This window comes from Rattus norvegicus, chromosome 5 (assembly GCF_036323735.1).
Source record: "Rattus norvegicus strain BN/NHsdMcwi chromosome 5, GRCr8, whole genome shotgun sequence".
Classification (NCBI taxonomy): domain Eukaryota; kingdom Metazoa; phylum Chordata; class Mammalia; order Rodentia; family Muridae; genus Rattus; species Rattus norvegicus.
Window position 1 is genome coordinate 151,881,762 of NC_086023.1, and position 24,749 is coordinate 151,906,510.

General features: G+C 49.3%; 1 protein-coding gene and 1 long non-coding RNA gene across 9 annotated transcripts in view; both read left to right on the top strand.

Annotated features, from left to right (window-relative positions):
* LOC120103006 (uncharacterized) overlaps nucleotides 1-3,880 on the top strand; it is a 26,675-nt gene extending 22,795 nt beyond the window's left edge. For 2 of the 4 annotated variants that reach the window (XR_005505041.2, XR_010066661.1), the window contains 3 exons: nucleotides 1,956-2,107; nucleotides 2,722-3,295; nucleotides 3,620-3,880. This is a non-coding gene — a long non-coding RNA (uncharacterized LOC120103006). Of the gene's footprint in view, nucleotides 1-1,955; nucleotides 2,108-2,721; nucleotides 3,296-3,619 lie in introns of those variants that run through there. The other 2 variants (XR_005505042.2, XR_005505043.2) reach the window with 1 other exon arrangement.
* A 5,109-nt stretch (nucleotides 3,881-8,989) lies between these two features.
* Nucleotides 8,990-24,749, top strand: part of Pafah2 (platelet-activating factor acetylhydrolase 2) — a 29,146-nt gene continuing 13,386 nt past the window's right edge. The window contains exons 1-8 of one of the 5 annotated variants that reach the window (XM_039110041.2): nucleotides 8,994-9,303; nucleotides 15,071-15,290; nucleotides 15,403-15,537; nucleotides 16,644-16,794; nucleotides 17,813-17,909; nucleotides 21,765-21,833; nucleotides 22,261-22,399; nucleotides 23,299-23,412. In XM_039110041.2, the coding sequence (XP_038965969.1) occupies nucleotides 15,448-15,537; nucleotides 16,644-16,794; nucleotides 17,813-17,909; nucleotides 21,765-21,833; nucleotides 22,261-22,399; nucleotides 23,299-23,412 (660 nt within the window). In that variant the 5' untranslated portion in view covers nucleotides 8,994-9,303; nucleotides 15,071-15,290; nucleotides 15,403-15,447. Of the gene's footprint in view, nucleotides 9,304-15,070; nucleotides 15,538-16,643; nucleotides 16,795-17,812; nucleotides 17,910-21,764; nucleotides 21,834-22,260; nucleotides 22,400-23,298; nucleotides 23,413-24,749 lie in introns of those variants that run through there. The other 4 variants (XR_001837842.3, XM_017593404.3, XM_006239127.5 and 1 more) reach the window with 4 other exon arrangements.

Below are 24,749 nucleotides of genomic sequence, written 5' to 3' on the forward strand. Positions count from 1 at the left end.
GGGGGGCGGGGTGGCTGTTAGAGGACGGAAGAGGAGCATGGGAAGCGGGAGGGGAGATGTCCAGGAGAGACATCTACGCTGGGCTTGAGAGAAGGTACTGAAGTGATGAGAGCATCCGGAGACTTGAGAGGAGAGAGGTGGTCAGGTGTGTGGCGGCAGGGACCCATAGTCACTCTGCCTGAGGAAGAGGAGTGGAATCTGGCTTGCAGGAAGACACTAGTCTGAAGCGTTCAGGGCTTTTGACAAAGGACTGCTACTTTGTGTCAAGCTTGTGACCGTCCCCAGAATGGTAAGTAAGAGCTGATAGTAACCTTTCTACTTCCAACCTGTGTTGGCACCAACCCCCATCCCTAAACTCTTGAGTGCTTCGTATCCTCAGGCTGCCTTACGCTTGGCAGGAGGTCAAGCCTCTACCAGCTTTTGATCCTTTTGATCGATCGGGTCTGTGACAGCAGGGCTGGGAGCCAGAAAGAGTGGGAATCAGGCCCTGCCTTGGCCTCTGGCATCTCTGAGCTGGCTCTGTCTCCACCAGTCCTTTCTGAGGAGAGATTCTGGGAAGCAGGATGTTTCTGGAGCCAAGAAACTCTCAAAGGCCTGAAGGGAGCCAGGAAGCAGAATGTGGATGCCCTGCCCATCTTCCCTCTGCCCGCTCTTCTCTGGGCTGGGTCATCCCCGCTCCTCCCACCCTGGTCTCTGGTGATCCTGAGGTCACACCCAGGCCTGGAGTCAGGAGAGAAGAAAAATAAGGGACCCCAGAAACTCCACTTCTGGTTCTTTCTGTAGCCAGGAATCAAGATGTCACAACAGACTAGGTCAATGGTAGTTTTGATCCTGGGTCTGCGGGGACCCTGACAATCATCCCGGCCCTGTCTCCTTCTGTTTGCTGCCTATGAACTGGGCATGGTATGACTGACATTTTAAATCTATCATGCTAACTGGGTGAGTGTCTAAGCACGGGTCTTTCCTGATGATGGAATGACATTTGGGATTTGTCAGATAGAAGACAGGGAAGGAATGAGGATGAATGTTGTGGTTTGGATATGAAATGCTGTCCGAGTTTGGTTTTTACTGCTGTGAAAAGACACCATGACCAAGGCCACTCATAAAAGAGTTTAATTGTCGCTGGCTTGCAGTTTCAGAGGTTCGGGTTGGGGATTTAGCTCAGTGGTAGAGCGCTTGCCTAAGAAGCGCAAGGCCCTGGGTTCGGTCCCCAGCTCCGGAAAAAAAGAACCAAAAAAAAAAAAAGTACAGTTTCAGGGGTTCAGTCCATTATCATCATGGCGGGAAGCCATGAAGATTTGCAGGGGGAGATGGTACTGGAGGAGCAGAGAGTTCTACGCCTAGATCCGAAGGCAACTGGAGACTGTGTGCCACCCTGGGCATAGCTTGAGTATAGGAGACCTCAACGCTCCTTCTCCACAGTGACTGAATCCTTCAAGAGGCCACAACCACTCCAACAAGGCCACACCTCCCAATAGTGCCATTCCCTAAGAGCCAAGCATTCAAATATGTGAGTCTCTGGGGGCCATACCTATTCAAACCACTGTATATGCCTAAACTGGGCTTATGTCAAAAAAAGACTTAGTCCCCAGCAGGTGGCACATTGGTTTTTAAAAGATAGGGCTTTTTTAAAAAATTTATTTATTTTATGTATGTGAGTACACTGTTGCTGTCTTCAGACACACCAGAAGAGGGCATCAGATTCCATCACAGATGGTTGTGAGCCACCATGTGGTTGCAGAGACTTGAACTCAAGACCTCTGGAAGAGCAGTCAGTGCTCTTAACCACTGAGCCATCTCTCTATCCCAAAGATAGGGATATATATATATATATATATATATATATATATATATATATATATATATATATATATATCCCAGGCTAGCCTCAAATTCATTATGCAGCCAAGAACGACTTTGAATGTCCGATCCTTTGTCTATACCTGGGACTATAGGCAATACGTCCACACCCAACTTTATACTGATGCTGGGAATGGAACCCAGGGCTTTGTGCACGCTAGGCAAGCACTCTACAAGCTGAGCCACATCTCCAGCTAAAGGCACCATCAAGAAGGGACTTCTGCTCATCAAAGTGCTGACTTTACCAGTGAGTACAGGGCTCATGGACTATTAGGAGCAGGGGTGGGGGCAGGGGCATTGGTTGGAACAAGTAGGTTACTGGGCGTTTGCCCTAGGGGGTGTGGTTAGGATAAAGCAGTGAAAAGGAACCTTGTTCTGGTTAGAGCCAAGGAACACCACAAAGTCACACCATGAAACAGATCGAGGGCAAGGGGTTTATTGGAGGAAGGGGGAGATTTAAAGGCTGTCTGAAAGAGGGGGAGAGAGGGAAGGACAGGAGAGAGAGAGAAAGAGAGAGAGAGAGAGAGAGAGAGAGAGAGAGAGAGAGAGAGAGAGAACAGACAGAATGAACAAGACAAAGGAATGAGAGAATGGGAGAGAGGAATGGAAAGCAAGAGAGGGAGGGAGGGGGAGGGAGGGAGGGAAGGAGAGAGGGAGGGAAGGAGAGAGGGAGGGAAGGAGAGAGGGAGGGAAGGAGAGAGGGAGCGGGATGGAGGGGAAGGAGGAGGAGGAGGAGATGGGGATGGGGAGAGAGATTGGGGTGCCCAGGGTCTTTTATGTATTTCACCTAAGCAGCTGCAAATGAATTGCTGAAAGGCAGGTTGGGGAGCATCTAACTTACAGTAGATGTCTCATCCGCAGCCCCTTCCTGCTGTCTCTGCCTTCGCTCCACTATGAGATGAGCCACTTTGCACCATTCTGAACTTGCTACCACGATGGTTGGCCTTACCGCAGGCAAGGAAGCAACTGGATAGAAGTCAGATCTTGAGTGAAGGAGCTCTCAGGAGCTGGGGTAACCTCCCCACGAGATGACTCAGGGAGGTGGGGGTGCGGGGTGGTGGTGGGGGAATGAAGGATATATAGTGGGCAGTTGACAGCGTCTGTTGGGACCTTTTCACCCCTGTGTTCCCTTGTTTGAAAAATAGGAAGGCTGTTTTCTGTTCTGGAAATAAAAAGGTATGTTCCACTGGAGGATTAAATGACTTGACAGCACATGTGCCTTAGTTAGGGTTTACTGCTGGGAACAGACACCATGACCAAGGCAACTCTCACAAGGACAACATTTAATTGGTGCTGGCTCACAGGTTCAGAGGTTCAGTCCATTAGCATCAAGGCGGGAACATGGCAGCATCTCTGCAGGCATGGTGCCGGAGGAGGAGCTGAGAGGAGCAGAGATCTTCATCTGAAGGCTGCTAGGAGAAGACCTACTCCTCAGGTAACTAGGTGGAGGGTCTCAAAGCCCATCCTCACAGTGACACACCTACTCCAACAAGGCCACACCTCCTAACGGTGCCACTCCCTGGGCCAAGTGTATTCAAACCACCACACAGGGTGACTGGTCACAGGGTGACTCACTGGTCACAGGGTGACTCACCAGTGTGGTTGGGCTCAGGACTCAGTTCAGATACTGACTCCTCTAATGTGAGGGCCAGGCTTCTGGGGCATCTGTCCCTCCATTGACCACCAAGTTTGAGTCAGCTAATCTAGCTGGTGCTGCTTTCCTCCGTCACTGCTCCATGTGTGTCCCTCCCCATGCAAGCTCCACCAGAGAGGATCACATCCCCTATAGAAGATCATTCCTGGGTCAGGAGTCTGGGCAGAGGCTGGAGAGATGGCTGCTCTTCCGGAGAACTTGGTCATGCAGCACCCACATGAAGGTTCACCAACATCTGTAATTCCAGGGGTTCTAACACTCTCTTTTGCCCTCTGCTGCTACTGCATGTGTACAATATACAGACATACCTGCAGGCGAAAAACCCATACCCATAAAATAAAAATAAAGGTTAATAATTTTTTTAAAGATTTATTTATTTATTATATATGAGTACACTGTCTCTCTCTTCAGACACACCAGAAGAGGGCATCAGATCTCATTACAGATGGTTGTGAGCCACCATGTGGTTGCTGGGAATTGAACTCAGGACATAATTTTTTAAATAAAATAATTAGGGGGTTGGGGATTTAGCTCAGTGGTAGAGTGCTTGCCTAGTAAGCACAAGGCCCTGGGTTCGGTCCTCAGTTCCGGAAAAAAAAAAAAAGAATTAGTATATAAACACAGAGAAAGCTAGTTTCTGACCCTAGCTAAACTGAATTTATTTTTAAATTTTTTTAAACATGGGTTAAATCCTTAGCATCACAGAAAAAAACGAGAAATTAAAAATAATGGGTTCGGTCCCCAGCTCCGAAAAAAAAGAAAAGAAAAAAAAATATGATGTTGGGCTGGAGAGATGGCTCAGTGGTTAAGAGCACTGACTGCTCTTCCAGAGGTCCTGAGTTCAATTCGCAGCATCCACCTGGTGGCTCACAACTACCTGTTATGGATCCAATGACCTCTTCTGGTGTGCATAAAGACAGCTACAGTGTACCCATATGCATAAAATAAATAATTCTTAAAACAAAACAAAACCCCACCTAATATAACTAGACAGGTTTATTTCTTCTTAAGAAAGAAAGGAAGGAAGGAAGGAAGGAAGGAAGAAAAGAAACCCACAGAATAAAATGATGTCAAAAGGGTTTGTCTGGACTCGGCTGGACACGGTGCAGCAGCACTCAGAGCGCCTTGACTCAGTCCTTCCAGACTTCTGCATGAGAAATGCCAAGAGGCTTGAGCCGGTGTTGCTGAGTTTTAGGGGAACAAGTTGACTCTGTGACTTAGAAAGCATGAAGGCCATCCTGTCCCTTTGTCCCCTTTCATTGTCAGAGTTGCTGTAGGGTTACAGATAGATGATTCCTCTAGGCTCCTCCCAACAGTGCCATGAAGCAATAGCTTCGTCACGTGTCATAAGATGGGCGTGGCGTGGCTCTCCACCCCAGCCCCCCCTTCCTCCTCTCCTCTGTCCCCTCCTCTCTCTCTCCCCCTTCTCAATCTTTCTATCTCTCTGTTCTCACGTGTTCCCAGCCGGCTTCTCTTTCTCTTTTTGTCCTCTGCCTCCCTCAACCCTTTTCTCTGTTGCTACCCCTTTTCCAGGTCCCCACTCCCTTCCCCCTCAGTAAACTTCCCTTGAGTCCGGTCTATCACATGGCTGTGATTTCCCTTGGCATGGGCCCACCACATACACCCTTACTCCTGCCACCACTGTATTATATTTCATAACAGTCATAGAAGAACTGGGGAAGTTTCACCTTCCTGTGGCCCTGGGGAGGGACCTCGCCTTGTACTCACATGATCATATGGTATGAAGTTTACTACAAGGAAGATATTTTATAATGCTTTTCTTGCTGTGTAGATTAGGCTAGCCTGAAACTCACTCTGGAACTATGTAGCCCAGGCTGTCCTCAAACGTGTATTGATCTGTCTGCTTCAGGCATCCTGAATGCATTGTAAGTGTAGGTCGCCATGCCATCTGGGCCCATTGTGCTCCTTTTTCCAAACAAGGGTCCAATGGAGACGGGAAAGGAGGCTTAGCGAGTGGTCATCACGTACAACTAACAGCGGTGCCACTGCAACTCAGGCTGTTTAAACACAGGCTGCAGGCCTGCAGGTGGAAGCCGTGGTAGAGCAAAAGGTTTGCATGTACGAAGTTCTGAGAATGATCCAAAGTCCCCAGTCACCTATTGTCTCTACAGAACCCCGGGACACAAAGTCCAGTCATTTCTACACATCCCAGCTACAACCCGGGGTGAGACAGCAACCCATCAGATAAGAGAGAAAGGCCGCTGGCTGAGCTCAGGGAACGCCCTCGTTGACCGTAAAACTCCACAAACAGCAACAACAGACAAGCTCACTCCGGGGCTGTGAAGTAACCACACAGATAAAAGTACCTGGGCATGGAAAAGACAAGAATATTGTCCAAACCAGGAGAACCAAGCACCTCCATTCTTGCTGCCAAGACTCCTGTTTCTTTTCTCTGATAGCTTTAGCTGAGCCCAGACCTCCCTCCCTCCTTCCAGACAAATCTTATTGGGATAGCTTTTCATCAACTCACTGATAAGTTATTTCTCCAGTGGTGAAATGAGCCAATTAAAGCTAGATTAGATTATATTAAACACGGGATTATTGGGAAGCAGTCCCCGAGGACTGAGGCCAGAGGAGTCGCCATAGAAAGGGAGAGAAAGGGGAGGGGAAAGAGGAGGAGGAGGGGGGTGGCTAAGGAGACCAAAATGTCTGGATTATAGAAGGAAGAGTCTCTGGGGGGAAGGGCAGCTCAGCCCCTGAGAAAATTCAGGGTTGAGACCAGGTAGGGACTGAGGGATGCTAGGAACCTGGAGGTCAGGTCTGCTTTGATATGTAAAATACACACCTCAGGTCCTTGTGCCGGTCTGAAACCAAACACTTCTTGAAAATTTTTTTAAAGAGTTATTTATTTCATGTGTATGAGTGCACTGCCACTGTCTTCAGACACACCAGAAGAGGGCTTCAGATCCCATTACAGATGGTTGTGAGCCACCATGTGGTTGCTGGGAATTGAACTCTGGACCTCTGGAAGAGCAGTCAGAGCTCTTAACCGCTGAGCCGTCTCTCCAGCCCCCGACTTCTTTAAATTTTTAAAGTTTATTTTTTTCTTTATTTAGAGGTGTGTGTGTGTGTGTGTGTGTGTGTGTGTGTGTGTGTGTGTGTGCGCACACACACACCCGTGTTGATTATCTTCTCTTATCAGTGAGGTTCTGTGGATTAAACTCAAGTGGTCAGGCTTGGGGGCAATTGCCTTTACCTACTGAGCCAGCTAACTGGCCCTGGCACTTCTTGAAATCCTCCATCTCAAAGCAAAGTCATGTTTCTTTTAGCTGTCCCCCAGATAAGGAAGCAGAAGTCTAGACTTCTCGATGAGTCCTTTGCAACACCTTCTTACTGAACTCCCCTGACCTTCCCTGCAACAAGGGGAAATGCAGCTTGTTCACTGGAACTGCACTTCTCTGGCCTTGGACTAGAATGGCACTGACGTGAGTATCATTCAAGGAGCATAAAACACCATTGTGAAAATTGACAAACTATTGCTTGCCCCACTAACAAGAGAAGGAGCAGAGGTTTCCTCTCTAGGGGCCAGGAATGTCGTTTCTTCTGGCTCCGCCCAACAGTTACCTAGCAACAGCCAGGTAGGAGCCAGGCTGAAGAATAAAAAGACTGGGCTAGAGCTCTCTCTCTCTCTCTCTCTCTCTCTCTCTCTCTCTCTCTCTCTCTCCCCTCTCCCCTCTCCCCTCTCCCCCCCTCTCCCCTCTCCCCTCTCCCCTCTCCCCTCTCCCCCCCTCTCCCCTCTCCCCTCTCCCCCCCTCTCCCCTCTCCCCTCTCCCCTCTCCCCTCTCCTCCCCTCTCCCCTCTCCTCCCCTCTCCCCTCTCCCCTCTCCCCTCTCCCCTCTCCCCTCTCCCCTCTCCCCTCTCCCCTCTCCCCCCTCCCCTCTCCCCTCTCCCCCCTCCCCCCTCTCTCCTCTCTCCTCTCTCCTCTCTCCCTCTCTCCCCTCTCCCCTCTCCCCTCTCCCCTCTCCCCTCTCCCCCCTCTCTCCTCTCTCCTCTCTCCTCTCTCCTCTCTCTCTCTTCCTCTCCCCACCGCATCAGCATTCAGCATTACAGAACATATCAAGGAGGGGACTAGTTTTAAATTGCTGTGGCAACCTTTCAGGGTATGGGGATTGTTCTATATTTCGAGGCGGGCAGAAGTTACAATAGAGGCTTTAAAGGCCGTGGTGTAGGGGCACAGTGGGTGCTTTGGAAAGAAGGCTCAGCAATTAAGAGCACTCACTGTTCCACGTTCAGCTCCCAGAACCTACCTATTGGATCACTGGGTATGAAACTGCCCTTTCAGGGGAACTGACGCCCTCTTCTGGCCTCTTTTGGCACAAGACACGTACGTGGTGCACTTAATATATATATGCAGCCAAAACAGCCATGCACATAAAATAATATAAATCTTTTTACAAATCAAGGAAGGGAAACTGGAGATCGAGCTCAGAAGGGAAGCCCACTCGACATATAGGCATGAGACCCTGTGTTGACAAGATCGATCATGAACACCAAGGTGAACGACAGCAAAGGACTCAGCGTAACCGGGAAGCAGAGAGCGGCTTCTTTATTCTTAGCCATTTTATACTGTTGCAGCTCCGATCACAAAGTCCATAGTGTGTAAGATAACAACCTGTTGATTGACCTTACTGTCTGCCGGTCGGTCTTTCTCCCCTTCCTTTTTTTCATGTTCTTCTGTTAGTTTTTTTTTTTTTACAAAGAGGGTTTCTCTGTGTAGCCCTGAAACTCACTCTGTAGACGAGGCTGACCTCGAACTCACAGAGATCTGCCTGCCTCTGACTCCCAAGTGCTAGGGTTTAAAGGCATGCGCTACCACCATCCAGCTCAAATTTTTAGGATCCAGTCTTTGTTGACATTTATAGGACTCTCCAGTCCAGCTCTCAACTCCTGTTTAAGAGTGAATTCACTCTTATCTGATATTTCCACATTCCCTGTACTTTTCCTTCCGACCCAATATTAGCATTTTTTTTTCCTTTAAGCATCTTGAGATCTGGCTCCCTTTCCTTAGTTTGGGCGGGTGCTTTTCAAGCCTTCTGCACTTGCTGTTGTTCACCCCCTGTTTTCTGAATTCTGCTAGATTGTGATTTCTGCTAACCCTAGAGACAATATCTTGTTCACCAGTGTGTCTCCAAAAACCCAGCACCGGACACTTAAATGGAGGTGAATAGGAGAAGGTTGAGTTGTGCATGGATCCCAAGATCCCTTAGGTTCCTCCCTGTTCTCAGCTGAGTCTTCCTGAGAACAATGGACACCTTCCAAGGTGTCACCGGGAGCGGCTTGATGTGTCCTTGACAATCAGTCTCATATTTTCACAGGGAATAATGTCTACAGAAACGGAAAACAACCTCTCATCTCCAATCTCCCTGAGAACAAAGTGAAACAGGGTGTGTTTCCAGGCACGCCTGGGAACTATCTGAGGACCGGTGAGGCGGAGGGTTACTTTCCAGTACTATAACCCTCCGCTCGAGGCGTGTCACCATGGCTACTGCTCCCTCAGACACCAGGGGGCGCAATCTCACCTGGTCTTGGCTGATTTCACGCCGCCCCAGGGTGTAGTCAGGAAACCTGGGAATTGTAGTCCTGGAAATGATAAGGCGCCGCGTTGTGTCCCGGGACTTGTAGTGTACATTTAGAGACAGGGAACGAGTTTAAGTTCGCAGGTTAAGTGAAAGAACTAGTATTCCCAGAGGCCCACGGGCTCCTGGGCGGTGCCGGGTTTCTGTGGAGTGACCCTTCTGAGGTTGCCTTTGAATGATCAGCGTGACTGGGTAAGTTTGATTGACTAAAGCTCCAGTTCGTAACTGAGCTCTCCAAAGACCTTTCATATTCCAGCGTGGGGCCTCTTTGTCTCTCAATCCCAGAATCTGCGCGCTAATCTTTGCTCTTTATCGTCTCTGTTTCCTATTCAGATAAATCCTGACAGAATCCACCCTGCACCTATGCCCTCCCAGGGTCATTGGGGATTGTCACTCCCTCATTTTGAGATTCCTGCCCTGACTCTGCCTCACGTCCGTCCGTCCCTGAGAGCGGGCAGTTTTGTGTCCTTGACGCTGCGTTCCACTATGTGCTGTCCTGTTTTCCATACTGGTGGAAGAAGAGACACAGTTCTTCCTCACAGTGCTCTATGAACTTGAAATGCAGCAAACAGCTCTGCCTCACGCCCCCTGACCTGGGCGAATCATATACATAGGCTCTCTGGAACCTCCTCCTCCTCCTCCTCCTCCTCGACCACCACCACCACCACCTCCTCCTTTTCCTCTTCTTCCTCTTCCTAGTCTCCTTTTCTATTTTCCTCCTCCTTTTCTCCTCCTCCTTTTCCTCTTCTTCCTCATCCTCCTCGCCTCCTTTTCTCTTTTCATCCTCCCTCTCCTCCCCCCCCCCCACTCATTTATATTACAGAGTATGAAAGTGCTTTGTAAACTGCAAGGCCTCCACAGGCAACAGAGGTTCTCCCTGCCGTTTGTTGCTTCCCCAGACCGTTCCTATCGGGCGGCTTTGCTGGTTTTACCGCCTCGTTGCTCAATCCTGTCCCTGGAGTTCTTGATGTCTTCATCCAAAACCAGGTTATTTCTTCACTTCCTCAGAGTCCAAAGATCAGATAGGCCCCGAGAGCCCATACCTCCAGAGAGTTCTGGAAAGGAAATCCCAAGAGGGGTGCCCCTCCTGAACTCTGATGGGAAGTCCACGGGACTGGCAGAGGGACAGAGCTGCTCCCCAGGGGCAGGATGAAAGCCCTGCGCTTTCCCTTTGGGCTCTTCTGGGCCTCTTTAGTGGACTTTGGTCGGTGTGTCTCAGGCCTGAAGAGCCTGGGAGAGAAGAATTCATTTTGCCAAAGGATCTATGCCAGAAATAATAGGAGGCCTCAGTTATTGAAAGAGCAACAGGATTGCTGAATAGTTTGCAATATATCAGGCCTTAGGCCGTATCTGTTTTCTCCTTTAAACCTCATTTATGAATGTCCCTAATTTACATATGTGAAAGTCAGACTTGGAGCTGTCCTATAGTTCTTTAAAGGAATTAGTTAATAGCTGCCTTCGGGAGTCACAGTGCCTTCAATATGCCAGGTCTTTTACACACATAATCTTCAACCTCATGAGTAGCTGTAAATGACCAGTTTAGGGATTAAGGCATTTGTTGAAGGTCTTACTGCTGTGGCTAGCTGGATTGTTCGGTGTGTAAAGGTGTTGTCATGGTGGTGACCTGAGTTCCATGCCAGGAACCCATATGGCGGAAGGAAAGAACCAACTCCTGCAAGTTGTTCTCTGACCTTCACCTGGGTGCCATTTATATATAAATTATATATAAATATTATTGATAATATATATTATATATGGCAGAGATTGAATACAAAGTCACCAAACTTCTCTTTTCTTTCTATAGTGTAGAACCTTATTTTTTGATAAATATGACAGATTAAAAAATAATTGAGCTGGGGGCCTAGAGAGATGGCTCAGCAGTTAAGAGCACTGGCTACTCTTCCAGAGGACCCAGGTTCAGTTCCCAGCAACCACATGGCGGCTCACAACGGTCTGCAACTCAAAGTCTAGAGGCTCTGGCGCCCTCACAGACACACATGCAGACAGAACACTAATGCACACTTAAAAGTAATTGATCTGGATACTGTGGCGCTTACCTAGCACTTTTGGGGTGGACGAGGAGATCTTGAATTGGGGGCCTGTTTGGGGTTACATAGAGAGATCCTATCTTAGAGCAGCCAAGGAGAAGAATTGGGTGATTTTTAAAACCAAAGCCAAAAGAAGACAAGTAAGTTCTGGCTAACTGTGGAAAGCACGTGATAGTTTGTCCTGCTGGTTAAAGCACTCTCTTTACCCGCTGGAGTTCACATGGAGAGGAAAAGCACACATGTGTGAACCATTCAATAGCACTCATTGAAGAAAGTCCTTTTTAAAAACATGTATTTATTCTGCGAGTGACTGGGTACCTGCAGTCCATGGTGAATGTTCAGAGGTCAGAGGACCACTTAGGGCCTGGGGACAGATTTCCTCTCTTCATAATGTAGCTTCCTGGAATTGAACACAGAACATCAGGCTTAGAAGGCAAGCTTGCCTGGTGAGCCATCTTGCCTTCATTAACCCGCTGAGTTTCTGGGCAGCCATGTCTGTTTTCCCAGTGAGAAGTCCACAGGGTACACTCAGTGTTTGGTGCATGTGTACGTGCATGCTTGAATGAAAGAAAAGGCCCTCCCTCTGTGAAAGAACTCTTAAGAGATTTTCAAAACCTGCTGGTCAGGAACACCTAGGACTTAATAAGAAAAAAATTAACTTGGAGCTGGGAGTGGAGCTCAGTTGTAAGGCACTTGCCTGCATGTGAAAGGCCCTGGGTTTTAGCCCAAGCCCCTCGAAAATTAAAGAAAGGAAGAAAGAAAGAAAGAAGGAAGGAAGGAAGGAAGGAAGGAAGGAGGAAAGAAAGAAAGAAAGAAAGAAAAGCAAGCAAGCATTGGTTTCTCTGCAAATGAAAGGAATACACTGTTAGAGATTGCAGAACAATTGGGTTGTGGGTTCAGAAACCTCTGAAATAGATTTCACATGGTCTCACTGGGAGAAGCAAGTCACTGAGGCGGCCAACCCAGGTCTTACACCTTGAGCCATTTGAGCAGCCTGTGTCAGGAGTCCAGGTAAGGGAGGGGGGCCATGCTTAGACCTGAGAGGAGGGAAGGTAGGGGTTGAGGAACTTGTCCCAGTGAACCAGGAGGTCTCACTGGGTCTGGATGATAGATAGAGAGGTTCTGGGCGAGCACTGCCGTGAACTGTGGAGCCAGGGTGAACATGGAACACAGGTGAACAACTCCCCCGGGAAATCTCATGGCTTTTATGAGAAACAAGGCTGAGTGTCTCTCCGTTGTAGTTTGCAAGCGAGATTGGCTTTTACCTCCCTGTTCATCCTCCTTGGGCATCAGTCAGCACGAGCCTCGGGAACTCTGGCTGTTTTCAAGTTAGCCTCAGTCTGGCCAGTCGTCTTCTTCAGGTTTTTGGTTTTTTTCCCAAGCAGAATTTAACTGATGGCCCCTCTCAGAAGCCTGCCAGGACCACCAGGATCCTGTGCATCCCACCTGCACGACTCTTTTGAAATAATTTCGCTGACGCCTGACCCAAAATCCTGGTCACAAAATCTCCCGCCCTGTCTCACCCTTGCCTATCCCTCTTTCTTTCCCGTCCCTTTGTTTCTGCTTTTCTCAAGATCACCAAATGCATCTAGATACTTGTTCAAGCCAGGTACTATGCAAGGCGCTTTAATTGCAGGGTTTCATTTATCTCCATAGCAACCACAAGGCTGACACAAATCCCCGTTTGCAGAGGCAGAATTAGGCTCAGAGAGATCAGGTTAACTTGCCCAAGCTAGGGTAGCAAAGCGCCTGGGTCTCAGGCTTGGGTCTTTCATGGTGGGACAGCTTCGTTGCTATTATAAACACATGGCCGGAGGTTCAGATCCTTAGGGCTCACGTTAAAAAAAAAAAAAAAGAAAGAAAGAAAAGAAAAAAGGATAGCTGGGTGTGGTCACAAATGGCTTTTAAACCACCTCAGGAGAGAGAGGCAGGTAGATCTCTGAGTCCAAGGTTAGCTTGGTGTACATTGCAAGTTCCAGGACAGCCGCCTGGGTTACTTAAAGAGACCCTGTACAAAAAAAAAAAAAAAAAAAAAAGCAACAGGCCAGTAAGATGGTTCAGCGGATAGAGACACTTGCTACTAAACATAACTGAGTTTGATCTCTGGGACTCTCAAGATAGGAGAGAAGAGACTCCCTCAGGTTACCCTCTGACACCCACAAGCACACTTGTCACACACGCATTTCCATGCATTAAATAAATAAATGTAATTAATTTTTAAAAAGCCCGACTTGGGGCTGGGGATTTGGCTCAGTGATAGAGCGCTTACCTAGGAAGCGCAAGGCCCTGGGTGCAAGGCCCTGGGTTCGGTCCCCAGCTCCGAAAAAAAAGAACCAAAAAAAAAAAAAAAAAAAAAAGCCCGACTTGATGGCATGCTATAATCTCAGACGACTTGATGGCATGCTATAATCTCAGACGAGGGGAGTCTGACCGGTAAGTCCCTGAAAACCAATGTGGTCTAGCTCCCCGCTAACGCTAATGGAAGACCCTGTTTCAAACAAAAGGGTGGGAAGCACGTGAGAACCAACAGGAGAGGTTGGCCTCCGCATGCACATGGTTCCGCTCACCCACCCACGGGAATGCGTGGGAGCTTGCACGCGCGCGCCCCTTTCTCCCTCTGCAGTCAACACCAACTGCCCCCGTGTCTCACACACCCTTTCCTAACTTTCTTTTCTTTCCTGTCCTCCCCTGCTCTCTGCTCCCACGCTCCGGGGACTCTCTTTCCTCAGAACTCCAGTGGCATTTTATCTCTCTTTTATGACGGGAGCTGCAGCTGCTTCGCCGTCTTGTGATCCACTTGAGTCCCGCAGCTGCAGTCTAGGTTCTCCAGTGCGAGCCCTCGGCCCCAGTGCGAGCCCTCGGCCCCGAGGGGGAACGGGCAAAGGCTCCTCCCCCTTCACCCTGGCTGAGCGGGTCTGCAGCCTGCAACAGAACTTAGCTCCTCCTCCCCTTCCTCCCCTTCCTCCCCTCCCTCCCCTCCTCCCCTTCTTCCCCTCCTCTGTTTCCTCCCTTCCTCCTTTTTGTTATAGTGGATGTCTTAAAATTTGCACTGGAAGAACAAAAGAGGAAAAAGAATAGTAGAAAGAAAATGATTGCTTCCTAACATGAAGTAGAGTGACTCTTTGGGGCTCTTGGGGGTTTTCCTGTGGATCAGATGATTGGCAGGCAGAAGGGTGTGTGTGTGTGTGTGTGTGTGTGTGTGTGTGTGTGTGTGTGTGTGAACAGCTGTGATCTTGAGCAGCTCATCGAGCCTTTCAGTGACTTCTTCAGTAGTGCACACGTTTGTGCCGAGGCAGGGAGAGGGGTGATGGCAGGGAGTGTTGGCAGTAACCATTTCCAAAGTCTTTTTGTCCAGGCGTGCTCAGACTTGCACACTGATCCTCCCAGAGGAAGAATCAGAATGTCCAAACAAACCTTGGGGTCCCGGGGGCCCCACCCATGCAAGTGGTTTTGGCTGTAAGGAATAGGAAATCTAAATGTTGCTTTAAGCAGGGTGGGTTATGAGCTAGACCTCCATAGCAGGGGAAATTGGTCCAACTACCTCCCTTCTCAGAGAGCTGTTGAGAGGGTTAGATGAAGCAGTGTCTATTAGGACTTAGTACAGTCCTAGCTGAGGATGAGCTAGATCTCAGTGGGCGTTATTGGCCAGGAAAGGGCAAAGTCTGGGCTGTGGTCACTGCAGCAGTTTCTATGGGATGGATACATGGTGGGTGCAGTGTCAGTATATGTTGATCCTGAGACAGGGTCCCGTGCATCCCAGGCTTGCCTTGAACTCCTAACCCTCCGGACACCCCCTCCTCAGTGCTGGGATTACAGGTGTTTATTGCCACAGAATTGTTCTCTGCAATTCTGGGAATCAAGCCCAGGACTTCTTGTTTGCTGGAACTGAACCACACCCTTGTGGTTTGTAGGTTTTGAGGGATCTGAGGCTCATCACCACCGTCTCCTCACCCCACCAGAAGGAAATGAAGACTACAGTGCTCGGGGCTGGGAATGGAGTGGGTCACTAGCATATGTAAGGCTCCCAGCTTCCTTCCCACCACTGCAGAAAGACAACAGAAGGATCAGCCTGTAAACGGAAAGTAGCAAACGTAAATAATGCGTGCGCTTCAGTGAGTAGCTGGCAGGAAGGTCAGTTGGGGTGATAAGGATGTCAGGAAGTACACAGGGTTGGCACATGACCTAGAGAAACAACAAGCGAGGAAGAGACCAGCAGGAGGCTGTTCTGCGCTCTGCCTTCCAGCCAGCAAGTTCCTGAGCACCCGCCTTTGGTTCAGCTGGTGATGAGATGGGGGCCGGTCAGTCTATATGCTTCCCGCCCATCTCCGGGCCCCACCACATTGGCTGCACGGATGTGATGGAGGGTCACAGTCTTGAGGTAAGTGTCCCAAGCTCTGCCCTACTGTGGGGACTTCACCACCACCAGTCCAAGTGTGTAAGTTCTGGGGCGCTAAGTTACAGCTGAGCTGGATTTGGTCATCGGTCCTTAGGCCTGTCTTCCTGTCATTTCTTTTAAATGCCTCATTCAGACTATTGGAACCTCCCCAGATGACAGAGAGACTTGCGTTCTTGCTCAAGGAGGAGAGGCGTCTCTGGCTTCAGAGGCAGCTCACAGACCCTTTCTCCTTTCTTGAGTCCGGGCCTGTGATCCTGGAGAGGTTTTTCCATGCCATCCTGATGTGGGGGAATGGGAGGAAGCACAGTGGGCCGCAGGCTGCTGTCCTGAGTCTACGCTTCGGTGGGAAGGTGGGGTCTTTGTCTCCAGCCTCCCATTGGCTTCTGATCTCCTGCTAATATCTAGGCTTTTCTTTTTCTTTGTTTCCTCTTCTTCCTCCTCTTCCTCTTCCTCCTCCTCTTCCTCCTCCTCTTCCTTCTCTTCCTCTTCTTCCTCCTCCTCTTCTTCCTCCTCCTCTTCTTCCTCCTCCTTTTTTTCCTCCTCCTCTTCCTCTTCCTCCTCCTCCTCTTCCTTCTCCTCCTCCTCTTCCTCCTTTTTTAAACATTTTCGAGGTTTCACGTGTAGCTCAGGAAATGTAGCCAAGAATGACCATAACCCCAAATTCTCCCACACCACCATGACCCAGCAAGTTCCTTAAGTTTTCATTCCCAGTGCTTAGACTCACCTCTGTTCTGTGAGAGACACCCACTTCCTGGTTACCCCCCTCCTGCTTCCTCTCCTGACCAAGCATACTGCCGCTGCCACCAAGTTCATCCTAAGGGCAAAGATCTAATCCCCCACTCCACCCGAGCCCTCGCCAAGCCTAGGTCCGCAGTAGGTGCCATTCCAGGATGTAGTTGGAAATGCAGCTTGACGGTCAGAGGAACATAAACCTTCTGATGTGCTAGCAACAAAATTGTTTCTGGATCTGAGGAAGCCTCTGTTTCTCTGTGCTGGTGTCCAGCCTGGCTGGTACCCAGACTCCTGCTGACCCGAAATGCTTGAGCTTCTTGGTCCCAAGCAGTTGCTCCCTTCTTCTTCTTCTCTAGGGGAGCCTCTTCCGACTCTTCTACCCCTGCGAAGCATCAGAGACGTGCGAGCAGCCCCTGTGGATTCCCCGCTATGAGTACTGCGTGGGTCTGGCTGACTACCTGCAGTATAACAAGCGCTGGGTGGGGCTGCTGTTCAACGTGGGCATCGGTAAGGCTGGCCTGGCCCTGGCTGCTTCCCCAGTTGCCTGGTTATGTCCCGAGAAGAAACTGAGGCAGACACAGTAATTATTTAGCTTGCATAGTTGAGTCCTTAGTTTGGAGAGATGGGAGAGAATGGAATGCGTGAGAATCTGGGTCATCGATTCAAATCCAGACTGTCATTTACTGGCAGTGGGACTTGGGCACATCACTTACCCCTGCCAGCTTTTGTAGTGCTATGGTGCCAGGTACATGTACACCTAGAACCTCTCGTGCAGTGTTTGGGACATCAGATGGGATACGGTGCTGGCTGTGGTCCCTAAATCCAGCATGCACTCTTCTTTTTTTTTCTTTTTTTTTTTTTTTTTTTTTTGGTTCTTTTTTTCGGAGCTGGAGACTGAACCCAGGGCCTTGTGCTTCCTAGGCAAGCGCTCTACCACTGAGCTAAATCCCCAACCCCCACTCTTCTTTTTTTATTAATTTTTTTATTTATATGAGTACACTGTAGCTGTCTTCAGACACACCAGAAGAGGGTATTAGATCTCATTACAGATGGTCGTGAGCCACCCTGTGGTTGCTGGGAATTGAACTCAGGACCTCTGGAAGAGCAGTCAGTGCTCTTAACTGCTAAGCCATCTCTCCAGCCCTCAGCATGCATTCTTATTCACTCTATAGATCCCCCTTTTCAGTACTGGGGAGCAAACCCAGGGCATCATATAAACAGGTCAGAACTCTGCCACTTACCACTGAACCCCATCCCACTAGCTATACACTCTGCCCACCAGGAGCTCCTGCTCTCCTGCAGTGGCCGTGCTCTCAAGGCCCTACCGCAGGAGTTCCCCCATGGCCTTGGCTTTTCACAGATCTGCCCCAGATTTCTTCAGTGTTACCCCCTTGGGTCTTTTTATCCCCCTGGTGATTCTGGAGAGGGGAGGACCACGTATGCCCACCCCTACCTGTGCTCAGGCTGCCCCTGGGATTCGCTAAGAGCAATCAGAGAGTCTACATACAGCCTGTGTCTCTGCCAGGATCCTGTCGCTTGCCTGTTAGCTGGAACGGCCCCTTTAAGACAAAGGAATCTGGATACCCTTTGATCATCTTGTCCCATGGCCTAGGGGGCTTCAGGTAAGAGCTTTGTCCCTGCACCTTTCATATCTCTTGCATTGTGACCATGTCCTGGCATAGTCTCAAAGGGCCAAATAACAGTTTATCTGCCGGCCATCTTACTCCCACTGTGCCCCTTGCAGGAGCATTGGGCCCTCCTTCCCGAGTCCAGGGCTTCGGAAGGCTTCTCACTTTGCGACTCGCTTTCGCCTGACACTTTTACATGACTGTCCACTGTCTAAGTGTATAAAATAAGAATACGGTCAGATGCTCATTGGTAAGAAATCGCAATGAGCTAGATTTTAGGACAGCGATTTGGAATGCGTGTCATCTTACTACTCATTAAAACCAAAGGGAATTTGCATGCCAACCAGCCGGGTGTGCTATTTTTGTATAAAGAATCGACTCTAAGCTGAACGTTTGATACCGTAAGACCTAGAGTATCTTTTCACAATAGATTGTAGTTTTTGGTTCTTATAATCATCAATGCTGAGAATTCTGTCTCTCAGAAACACGTAGCACAAAATGGCAGGCGCATGTTTAGGGCCATTTCAGAAACTGGAAATTCTGTCTTAAGCTCAAGCCAAGATCCATTTAACACTCTGTGTGTGTGTGTGTGTGTGTGTGTGTGTGTGTGTGTGTGTGTGTGAATATGTGTGTGTGAAACTAAGTTTAGCAACCCAGACACCAGTTGGTTTTGTTTTTTTTTTAAGATTTATTTTTATTCTTTTTATATTTTTAATTACGTGTGTAGATCGAGTGTCTTTGTGTGGGCATGTGCGCACGAGTGTAAGTGCTCCCAGAGGCCAAAGGTGTCAGATCTGGCTGAAGTTACAGATAGGTACGAGGCACCTGAAGTGGATGCTGGGAATCAAACTCCAGACTTCTGTAAGAGCAGCCAGTGCTCTCTTAACGGCTGAATGGTCTCTCCAGCCACCTCAGGTGCCAGTCTTTAAAGATGCAACATTCTAACACAATACAATCCCAAAATAGACTAACTTGATATGTGGTAAGAAAACAAGGGAAGCCTCTTGCTCTCTGTGAGTTGGCCATTGTGTTTTTGTAGGCGCGGAGATCTTTGTCTGTACAGTAAAAACACTGCAGTTTGTGGCGAGCAGCAGGTCACAGCTGCGTCCAGATGTTTCGGGTAGCCTCTTTGACACAGCAGGGCATAAAGGCATGCACAGTGCACAGTGCACAGTACACATGCGTGTGCAGAGCTCAGGCTGCAGAGACGTTTCCAGATGCAGCTTTCGCCAGCACTGTCGGAAACACTTTGGCTTTACCTCACCTTTGACTTTCAGTTAGCTAGTTTTGGCCGTCTGGGGATGTATGTGCTAGCCTGCACGTGTGGCCTGACCTACCCAGGGCCCTTGCATCCCGAGTGGGCTAGGGACACTGTGCTACTCTCTGAGTCTAGATTTCAACACTGCCAGACGAGGATATGGCTTCCACGTGTGGTTTTTGAGGTTCCAGTTGGATCGGTGCCTACTAGATGCACAGCCCTGCCACGGCGGCTCTCCTGGTTACGCGGAGGGATATGGTGATGGCCAACGTGATAATCTCTTTCACCAGACATTGGGCAACTGGCTTCAACTTCATAATTCAGTATCTAGGCAGGATCGCTCCCCGGACCTTTTCTGTCTACACCATGGGGTGTTATTTAGCTTATGACAGTAGCTGCACATGATCACTTGAGATTGTCAGCGCACTCTCTCTGCACCCGTGATTAGATATGTCTAGTGTATATCCCAGAGTGCCACACCACTCAGAAGCTGCCCACCCTCCAACTTTTATCCACGCTATAGCCGAGGAGGTCTCTCTCTCTCTTTTAAAAAGATTTATTTATTTTATGTATATGAGTACACTATAGCTGTCCTCAGACACACCAGAAGAGGGCATCAAAATCCCATTACAGATGGTTGTGAGCCACCATGTGGTTGCTGGGAATTGAACTCAGGACCTCTGGAAGAACAGTCAGTGCTCTTAACCTCTGAGCCATCTCTCCAGCCTGCAGCAAGTGCTTTTGTAGTGCAGTGATCTCTTCAGCTCTGTGCTTCTTATTGGTTTTGAGATAAGATCTTGATGCACAGACAAGGCTAGCCCTGACCTCCTGATCCCACCTTCATGTTCCAAGTGCTAGGATAACATGTGTGCATTGGCATGCCTGGCCTGCCTTCCCTCCCTCCCTCCCTTCCTTCCTTTTTTGTATACCCCAAGCTAGCTTTATACTTACGATGTAACTAAGGATAACTTGGAACTCCTGATATTCCTGCCTCTGGCTTCCAAGTTCTGGGATTATAATTATGCCCTACCACAACTGGCTAAAAAAACCCACCCTTTTCTTTGTTTTTGGCCTCAGTGGGGATCGAACTCATCACCTTGTGCGTGCTGTAGGCAGGTGTTCTACCACTGAAGCACAGCCCCCTCTGTGTGTGTGTTTATTTTTTACATGTGTATAGGTGTTTTTCTTGCATGTATGAGTCTGTATATCATATGCATGCAATACCTGTGGAGGCCAGAACAGGGTACTGGAGCCCCTGTAACTGCAGTTACAGGTGGTTGTGAGCCACTGTGTGGGTGCTGGCAGTCAAGCCTGGGGCCTCCAGAATAGCTAGTGCTCTTACCTGCTGAGCCAGCTCTCCAGCTACCTCGACGTCCCCTTTTAACTTAACTTAAAAAAAAAATGACAACTTGAAAACTTCGAGTGACTTTGATTGGTATGTGTGTGTGTTTAATATGTATTATCGGGGCTGGGGATTTAGCTCAGTGGTAGAGCGCTTACCTAGGAAGCGCAAGGCCCTGGGTTCGGTCCCCAGCTCCGAAAAAAAGAACCAAAAAAAATGTATTATCATATATGGCATGTGTGGACTCATTTGTGGAAGGCAAAAATAACTTTGCGAAGTAAATTCTCTCCCTCCCCCAGTGATGTGTGTTCTGGGGATCAAATTCTGGTTGCTAGACTGGTGAGACGAGCATCTTTACAGATAAGCCATCTTGCCAGCCCCAGTGTTGTTTAAAAAATGTTATGCTGAGCACCGTTCAGCATATGGTGAGTTCAAGGCCAGCCTGGACTACAATCACAGCGTTCCAGGCCAAGCAGGGTTATGCACTGAGAGTCTGCTCAGTGTGTTAAGGGCTTGCTGTACACGACTAAGACAGACTTAAGCTTGATCTGCAAAACCTGTGTAAAATCTGGCCATGGCCACACACACTTGTAATCCCAATCAGCAGTGGAGGAGTCAGAGTGGTCCCCGGATCTCCCTAGCCAGCTAGTCTCACAGAATTGATGTGCTCCCGGTTCCGTGAGAAACTCTGTCTCAAAAATAATGACGAGGAGAGGCCAGGTAGTGGTGGTCACGCACGCCTTTAATCCCAGTGCTTGGAAGGCAGAGACAGACGGATCTCTGTGAGTTCAAAGCCAGCCTGGTCTCCAGACTGAATCCAGGACAGCCAGGGCTACACAGAGAGATCCTCTCTCAGAAGACAAAGCAATGACAACAATAACAATGAAAAGAAGAAAGCAGAAAATGATTGAAAAAGACACCTGACAACATGTGTTCCTCTCTTCCTCTCTCTCTCTCTCTCTCTCTCTCTCTCTCTCTCTCTCTCTCACACACACACACACACACACACAAACACACACACACACACTTGGAGTGCCCTGACTCAGTGGGGTGGAGAGGCTCCTCAGTTGGAAGCTTATCTTGCAAACACCCTGTGGAGGACACCAGAGCCCTGCTGGAACCTGCTGGGACCAGGGCTGTACTATCTGGGGAAAGTACTTGGGGAGGGCCACCCACGACACCTACCTAGCGGGAGTGTGGGTGACACTGGGCCATGTGTTTTTTACCTCCTCTCCTCTTGACTCTCCAGGGTGTCATACTCGGCCTTCTGCATGGAGCTGGCCTCCCGTGGCTTTGTGGTTGCTGCCATAGAGCACAGGTGAGGGGGCAGAACCGACGAACTGCGGTCTGTTGGATACTTGTGGGGAGCTAGATATAGGCTAGCTGCCTATCAATGTGTTCTTTCTTTCTTTCGTCAGGGCTTCAGACCCACACACTAGGCAAGTGCTCTGTCACTAAGCTACGTCCCCAGACAACGTATCATTACTAATGACCATGCAAACGGTTATTATACCCATTTAAGAGGGTAGAACAACAAGGCTCAAAGATGTCCATTAGCTGCCTGAAAGTAACACAGATGACTCTGGGCTCAAACCCTGTCCCTAACGTTTATTCTGCATTCCTTTGCGCCCCTGACCTTACTTACCAGTCAAGTGGAGAGCCCATGTGGAAGGGAGGCCTGAGTACAGGGAGAAGTACTTCACCACTGTCTCCTTTCCTTCTCTCCAATGACACTCGTGGTTCAGGGACCAGTCAGCTGCAGCCACCTACTTCTGCAAGCAGACCTCCCAGGAGAGTTCGCCCACTGAGTCTCTGGAGGAGGAATGGATCCCCTTCCGTCGGATCAAGGAAGGGGAGAAGGAATTCCATGTTAGGAATCCCCAGGTAGGTGTGCGTCCCACAGTCCCTTTTCAGGGCAACTCTTCAATGACTTAAAGACCTCCCATGGTTCCCACCCTCTAAAGACTCCATCTTCCAACAGCATCCCCATGGAGGCCAGGTCATTAACATGAACCTTCAGTCCACCACAAGCAAGACTTTTGACTAACTTTCTCTATCAAAAGACTTAGCATAGTAGGTCTCAGCTCACCATATCTGGGATTACAGGACTCTTGCAGTGGCTGGGGAAATCCAGCTTGAGCCAGCTTAAGTGGCAAGGGAGCTGATTGGCTCATGTGGGGAGGAGGAGGGAGCGTGAGACCCTGGGGCAGCCTCACAGTCAGTCCTTGGAATGCTCTCAGAGGGTTGGCTTACTTTCCCAGACCCTGCCAGCTGTGACTGCAGATGTTCTGCTCACCAGCTCTGGTGTTGTTCCCCAGTCCTCCATCCCAGAGCGAAGCTCACCTTGAAAACTCCCAGTAAAGGATTCCTAGCCTGGAGAAGAGAGGCAAAACGAAAATTCCCACCAAGAAATCCATTGTCAGATTGTTAGGGGAGGGCGGGCGGGGTGGAGGTCAGTGGAGGAGGGGAGGCAGACAAAGGCAACAGTCCGTGTTGTAAATGGGCGAGTTGAACCAAATCAGCCTGAGAACAGAACAATCTCCATACCTTCTGGTGGAAAGTTCTCTCACCTGCCCATCCTCAGGGCCTGGCGGGCAGGCAAGCAGAATAAGAACTCTTAGGTCCACTCACTATGCTGTCCCGAGAACCCGTGTGAGCTGCGAGAGGCCTGCAGTGTTGGCTGAAATGGCAGTGGGCAGACTCCTCTCCCATTGCATTCTGCTGGGCTCGTGGAGGGGCTGAAGTCCTCATCACCGTGCGGTTGCGGGATGCTTCTGTTGCAGGTGCACCAGCGGGCGAAAGAGTGTGTGCGCGTGCTGCAGATCCTTCAGGACGCCTCTGCTGGCAAGCCTGTCATCAATGTCTTCCCAGGAGGACTGGATCTGATGACCTTGAAGGTAAAACAACGGTTGGAACCACCCAGAGCTACACATCCCTCACAGCCTCGCTGGCTCACACAGCCGCAGGAGCTCAGGCTGACCTCGGGGCAGCATAGTGAGATCCAAGGTCTTGGACCTGTGCGCTCTGCCTCTTACCTTTTGGCTGTGGGCTCAGTTTCCTTGTGCGTATGTGGCCTTCATCCTCATCAGATTCCAGGCAAGAAAGATAGTTGCTAGAACTCCAGGCCTGTGCCTGGACAGTCCCAGAATCAAACAGAAAAGAGTCTCTTAGCTTCTAGGCTGTGGCCTTCCTTGTGTGGCTTACACAGTCCATGTGGACCGCTCACTGTGACAGAGAGAGTATTTGGGTCCGTCTGCATAAGCTGTGCCACCTTCCCAGTCAAAGGAGCTGAAACACCAGAACTGAGGGCCCCACTGTGCCATATGGGTTCCCCAAAATTAGGGTGTTAAGGAGAAGTGACCCACTGCAGGCCAGAAGCCAAGAAGGCTTCTGAAGGAGTCCCAAGACCCCTTAGAGAAGGCATGACACCGTCCTGGCTGGAGACTTGGAGACAGGGAGGTACAGTGTCTACCCTGCAAATACCTGATCTTTTTTCTTTTCTCCCCTGATCTTTCTTTTCTTCATCCTCTAATGCTAAAACAAAATGTAGTAGCCTTTTCTTGTTCAAACACCACACACACACACACACACACACACACACACACACACACACACACGGGGGGGGGGTCCATGCTAGTTAATTTGTTTAAGACAGGGTCTTGATTCATAGCCCAGGCTAGCTCAAAACTCACTCTGTAGCCCAGACTGACCTTGAACGCATGACAGTCTTCCTGCCTCAGTCTCCCGAGTGCTCAAGTTACAGATGTGAGCCACCACTCCTAGCTAGTTAAGCTTTCCCTGTTTTTCTCTTCTTGTTTTGTCTTTTTGAGACGGGGTCTGGTACATTCTACAAGAAGACTGGCTTCAGACTTCCTATGTAGCTGAGGCTAGCCTTGAGCTCCCAGTCCTCTGAAGTACTATTTTTAATACTCGTGTAATATTCCACTGGGTAAATAGGAATTCTACTGTGGTAAGGGCTCCCCACATAAACTCATGGCGTCAGTACATTTGTACATCCAACAAGAGAAGCATGTGAAAGACCGAATACCTACAAAACGCACTCCGTTAAGAAAGTGGTGGAAGAGCCGGAGAGATGGCTCAGCGGCTAAGAGCACTGACTGCTCTTCCAAAGGTCCTGAGTTCAAATCCCAGCATCCACATGGTGGCTTGCAACCATCTAACACTCTACTTCCAGGGGATCCAGTAGCTTCTTCTGGTTTCCATGGGCATCGTC